Source organism: Panulirus ornatus, chromosome 4 (assembly GCF_036320965.1).
Source record: "Panulirus ornatus isolate Po-2019 chromosome 4, ASM3632096v1, whole genome shotgun sequence".
In the NCBI taxonomy this organism is placed as follows: domain Eukaryota; kingdom Metazoa; phylum Arthropoda; class Malacostraca; order Decapoda; family Palinuridae; genus Panulirus; species Panulirus ornatus.
In genome coordinates, this window is record NC_092227.1 from 82,070,512 (window position 1) to 82,076,511 (window position 6,000).

A 6,000-nucleotide genomic window follows, 5' to 3' on the forward strand; every position below is an offset into this window, starting at 1 on the left:
TAAGCATGTCCCATGCCTCGTATTACGAGGTGATTGAATGTGCTGTGAACGAATGGGTCTAGATTTTGTTATATATATATATATATATATATATATATATATATATATATATATATATATATATATATATATATATATATATATATATATATATATTCCTATGAGTCCACGGGGAAAATGAAACACGATAAGTTCCCAAGTGCACTTTCGTGTAATAATCACATCATCAGGGGAGACAAGAGAGAAATATAAGTCACTTGATATACATCGAAGCGACGAAGCGAGGACGCCATTTGGTAAACATGTGATCCCCACACACACACACACACACACACATCCTGAAATGGCGGACTCTGTAGCTTGTGGCGGGTCAGTGTCGTGTTCCCCCTGTTCTAAAACAGCGTTAGGTCAGCTTCCTATTGGCGGGCCATCAAAGCGCTGTATGGCGGTGGTCATGTTTGACTGGATGTTGATGACAGATGCTTTCTCTAATGCGAATGGCTTTTTTATATTTATAGTCTACTCCAATCACTGCACTTAGTAATGATTTTGGTGTTATTTACTTCATTCTCCCTCGTAAGTCTCGTTCCTTGCTTTTGCTCATGATGTTTAATTCCACCTTCTTGCAAGTGGAGCGAGAGGTAGTGGCTCAGGGTGTAGGTTATATGTCCAATGTAGTTTGTGGTTGAGGCTGACGGTACCCAACACTACAATCGGTACTTATAGACCACATTGGTGTGTGTGTGTGTGTGTATGTGTGTGTGTGTGTGTGTGTGTGTGAACAGTATACTATCTTTTTTGAAAAGCATAATGCAAGATGAATAAATGCTCATTTGTTACCTCCCATTTATTTCTTTTTTCGTGTCTACGTCTGGGCAAAATGATGCAGGGCAACATGCCAAAGGTACAAGTAGACGAAGTAAACCACACTAGAGATGGGCAGATGCAAAGAATGAACTCATGGGGTGGATGGTTGGGTGGGTGGGTGGATGGGTGGGTGGTGGTAGGGTTATCACAGATAAGGATGCTAAAGGAGAGTACATCAAGTCAGGCGCAAGAGTGTAATTTTTTTCATTTATGTGAAGGTGGAGGCGTGAATGAAGAATAGTCGTGTGAAAAGTCGACGGAGTTCAGATTGAAAAATGTTGTATTTTCCTTTTTTTTCATCACGCTGAACAAGCTGTTAGGCTTTAACAAGTGAGTAAAGTAAGGTGCGTAACACTTGACCCACCCCAACCAAGTACACGAAGATAAAGGAACGCTATAAGTTTATGGCTTGTATAGTCCCCAGCTATCTGATATCTCGTCTTATCACGATCAGTGATACGCTGCCATCCTCGCTGAGAGATGATTTAGTAAGGCGCTCATTCAAGATGTTTCCCAAGTTTATAAACTTTATACACTGTTTCAAATTCTAAATATCCTTCATGTAAATATCTTTCTTGATTATATTTACATATATGCCCCAGTACTTGCTCCAAACTTTGGCTGATTATGCGCAACTATTATTATTATTTTTTTTCTGGTTGATTCTATCATTACTGGTAGCTATTTCGTACACAGTGGAGCTTCTGAACGGTTGAAGAAACATATTCTTTAGTTACTGTTTAGGCCATAGCGCGCAAGCACAAACTTTAAGTCAAAGAAAACGTATTCTGATTGGAGGACAAACTCTTTCTCCTCAAAAGGACGTTTATGAATTTTAAATCATTGGTATTTCATGGCATTATAACCTTTCTCATTATTTTTTTCTATGTTGTGTTTGTCTTTTTTAAGCTTTATGATTCTTACTTTAACTGCTGTTATGGAATGGAGGAGCATTAATCCACAAGTATTGAGAAAGAATGATTGTAGACTCTGAGAAAGCCGCTTGTATATAAGCTAGACGAAAACTGAAAGAAGGGAGCTTGAGCATCATACTTCGTGCACAATATACTATTAGAAGCCTCCAAAACATCAAGTACTGTGACGCAGAGTCTCTCAGAGACACGAATTACCACTGGGATGGAAATCACTCTTCGGATCTTGTCTTGCAAAGGGTGTAAAGTTAGATCATAATAGTGTGATGTGGAAGATGTTAACAGAGAAAATGGGAGTTGAGGGGCGAATCAAAGAATATGGACATAGGTCAAAGCAAAGGAGTGGGTCTATTGTTGGAACGGTTTTAATGGTTATGTTTCCTTGGGATAAGGCATATCAGTGGATATTTCCAAGAAAAAGGCAATTTCTTTTTTTTTTCGGAGAACGAGGGAACGTATACTTCCTCTCTGTGACATGTTTTATGATGCTCAACGTAATGATTAATGAGTTCTTGACACTAAACATCCCTTTAACTTCATTCCATACGGTATCCCTGCCTCTAATTTTAGCTACATTACTTAAGTTATTCATCCGTACTGGTATTATTAACATAATGAACTCTGCTATTTTTGTGTGTGTTGAAGGCTCCAGTCATAGACAAAAGTCCATATCAAGGCCGGATCTTAATTGAAATATAGAGAGAATTATGAAGCAGAAAAAGAAAAGACAAGGGAAAGTATATACGAATTTTTGAGGACGTGAAAGACCTATCTTATTTTTTTTTCGAGTAATATTACGTAACATACTGCATTGCAGATACTGACCAGTAGAATATACTAGAAGTTGACGAAAGATTACCGTCTGTGTGAAAGTAACTATGGACATCCTATCAGCAGAGATTTGGTCTTCATTGGTTTGATAGGTGGAACTGACCAAAAAAAGAAAAAAAAAAGAAAGACCAGTAAATATATTTACGAAGAATAATAGGACTTTAATGAATTTCATACCTTGACATATCTTTCCCTATTTTGCCTGCCGGTGTCTACTATGGCCAAAATATTTGCACTCCTTTGCCAGCCAGATTCACGCACTGAAAATGTGACATAGTTATTTCCTTGAAAATGACATGGGTGACTGAACTATTTCTAAAAGTCCCAGAATCTAATTGATGAATTCTTAAGAGGAAAGTGACGTAGACTCTCTTTGACTAGAATCTTATTCTTTTTTTCGGACAACTCAGTCGAAGGCCAGTCAGGACTCCTTTTGTCTGTCTTTCTCATGTAAACCTATGTAATTGACATGACAATGTGTAAAAATCTGTATAGCATAGTTTCGAATTTTAATTCATTTTATTTATTTTATATTATCTTTTTTATTTTATATGTTTTATATTGTTTATTTCATTTCATTCTTGGCTTGTAAAGTCTTGTTCACAATGACTCTTATCCCCCTCCTCCAGAGACGTGCCATCATTTGGCTTATATGTGGTGATCTACGATGCATTCATCAATAGGATGTCAGGCTCAGAACAGTGTGCAGGTGCAAGTACTCTGATATTTTGTGGAGGCATGGCAGGTACGTCCGAACGCATACACAAGCTTCGTAGAGTTGAAACCGTCAAGTGCAAAGGATATTTTTTTAGTTCTCTCTGGTGCTTTTGGGGTCTTGAGAAAGTTGTGAATCATGTTGTTCTAAGAACGACATAATATATGGAATATGCTTTGGCTGGTAGCTGCTAACGCTTTCTTAGGATTTCATAAACACAGAATTTCCAAGCTTTCGACAGTACTTCAAGCCATTTTCCAGGATGCCTTATCCGTGAAAATGGCTTACAAATACAGTCCTTGCACGCCTTTCACCCTCCTGCATGTTCAGGCCCCGATCACTCAGAATCTTTTTCACTCCATCTTTCCACCTTCAATTTGGTCTCCCACTTCTCCTCGTTCCCTCCAGCTCTGACACATATCCTCTTGGTCAATCTTTCCTCACTCATTCTCTCCATGTGACCAAACCATTTCAAAACACCCTCTTCTGCTCTCTCAACCCCACTCTTTTTATTACCACACATCTCTCTTACCCTATCATTACTTACTCGATATAGAATATAATATATATATATATATATATATATATATATATATATATATATATATATATATATATATATATATATATATATATATATATAATCGCTATTTCCTGCGTCAGCGAGAAAAGCCAGGAAACGGACGAAGAATGGCCCATCCACTCATATACACATATATGGACATAAACGCTTACATACTCACATACGCATACATATACATATCAACATGTATATACATAGACATACACATACACAGCCATTACATACATACACATGTACAAATTCATACTTGCCTTCAGCCATCCCTGTCGCTACCCCGTCTCACAGGAAAACAGCATCGCTATCCCAGGAATATAGACAAAAAGGCCCCATTCGTTCACACTCACTCTCTAGCTGTCATGTGTAATGCACCGAAACCACAGCTCCCCATCCACATCCAGGCCACACAGACCATTTCATCGACCAATCGCTAGGTGTGGATGAACAGCGGGGTTAACTATGGACCGATTGTCACAACTAGGATCCGAACCTATGCGCTAGACCCTGGTCGACCCGTAGAATACGTCACGGTTAGGAACGCTGACAGCCACACGTCGTGTTTGTATTTCCAAACACACACCTCGCATCTGGAGTGAAACAGACAGCATTCAATAGGAAATTCCATGGGCTTAGAATATCAAAATGGCAATCATAGAACGAAAAGAAGTCGACAGATATGTAGTTTTGATCCGATCAAACATGGAGGTAGATGTTCCTTTCTTTTATTGCACTAAAAAGAATTCAACTCGGTAAGGTTTGAAAAGAATAAGGACCTTCTTAAGCAAGCTTAAAGTAGTTTGTGTTTTAGAGAAGCAGAAGAAAATGATATGGTTGCTAGATAGGCATGGTTTTTCCGCATCTTGAGGGGACAGAACTAATTTAGTAAAAGTGATTCCAAGAGATGGTGTGGGAAAGTATCATAGTGTTTTTCAGTAAACGAGTTTCAAGAGTCACCCGTAGCCACGAAGCGTCTTGCTGATGCGTACTTTTTCCCACTTTCTTCTTGTACTTTGGGAAGTTTTCTGTCATGCACGAAAGTCATCGTCGAGTCCAGGCCTTAATTAGAATGTAGTGAAGTCCCCCCTCTCCCCTCCCCTCCCCCCAAAAAAATAAGAAAAAAAGAAAGAGATGGAAGTAAAGAAGGTAAAGGAAAATTATACTAGAATTTTAAAAGAATGAAAAGACTTTCGTGGTTTTTTCTGGGAAGACACAAGAAGGAGCAACGAGTTCCAAAAAGCCTGATGGTGTTGGGAGAGAAACATACACTAAAGAGCTCATCATTGATTTCCTAACGGCCATACGGTAATCATATAACACAGTGGCGGCTTGCTGGTGGGGACAGCTCAGCCGCTTGAAACAAAATCCGAGGTAATAGCTGTAGAAGAGAGAGAGAGAGAGAGAGAGAGAGAGAGAGAGAGAGAGAGAGAGAGAGAGAGAGAGAGAGAGAGAGAGAGAGAGAGAGAGAGAGAACCAACTTCGCAAACAGAGGTAAACTGTTTAAATTTTGAACCCAGACTGGGGAAGTTCAACACGCCAGATTGCTTTGAACTCAAGTTGAGTAGAGGAGCTAGTATCTTCCTAGACGTGAGATTAATGCTACATATAAGAACACAGTTCTTATTGTATCTTTTATGGACTGCTGAGATGAAGCAACTTCGGTGTTTTGAGCAGGACTCCCAATTAAGGTTCTCTGAGGTAGAGTCAAGTCAACTGCAGTATAATGTGGTGTTAACAAAAGAGAGAGATCAGATACGAAGGAATAAAAAGGTATTCGAACAACAACAGACCACTGGATCCTTTCGAGTCTGTTATGCTGGTGGAATAGATCAGAGTCTCAGAAATGAATGTGGTGAGAGTATGAAGGTATGGAAATGATTTAAAGAACAATACCTGTAAAAACGAGTCTTTTATCTATGGAGGCGCAAGTAATGTCGGTCGTGATTTTCAACGTGATGTATTTATGAAGTCTGTTCTTCAGCGTATTCCTAGGACTCTTAACTGGTCAATTATTTCATAATTCAAGAATCCTGTTGAATTAACAAGTACATCTCGTCAAATAGAATAAAGAATATATA

The 6,000-nt window shown here is 38.8% G+C and overlaps 1 protein-coding gene across 7 annotated transcripts in view; it reads left to right on the forward strand.

The window, feature by feature from the left end:
- The window catches only part of LOC139745961 (solute carrier family 25 member 45-like), a 49,991-nt gene that overhangs the window by 28,783 nt on the left and 15,208 nt on the right, over window positions 1-6,000 (forward strand). For 5 of the 7 annotated variants that reach the window (XM_071656715.1, XM_071656734.1, XM_071656707.1 and 2 more), the window contains exon 7: window positions 3,260-3,375. The exons of the other annotated variants lie outside the window; for them this stretch is intronic. In XM_071656715.1, coding sequence (XP_071512816.1) covers window positions 3,260-3,375 — 116 coding nt within the window. The remainder of the gene's footprint in view (window positions 1-3,259; window positions 3,376-6,000) is intronic. 7 annotated transcript variants of the gene reach the window in all.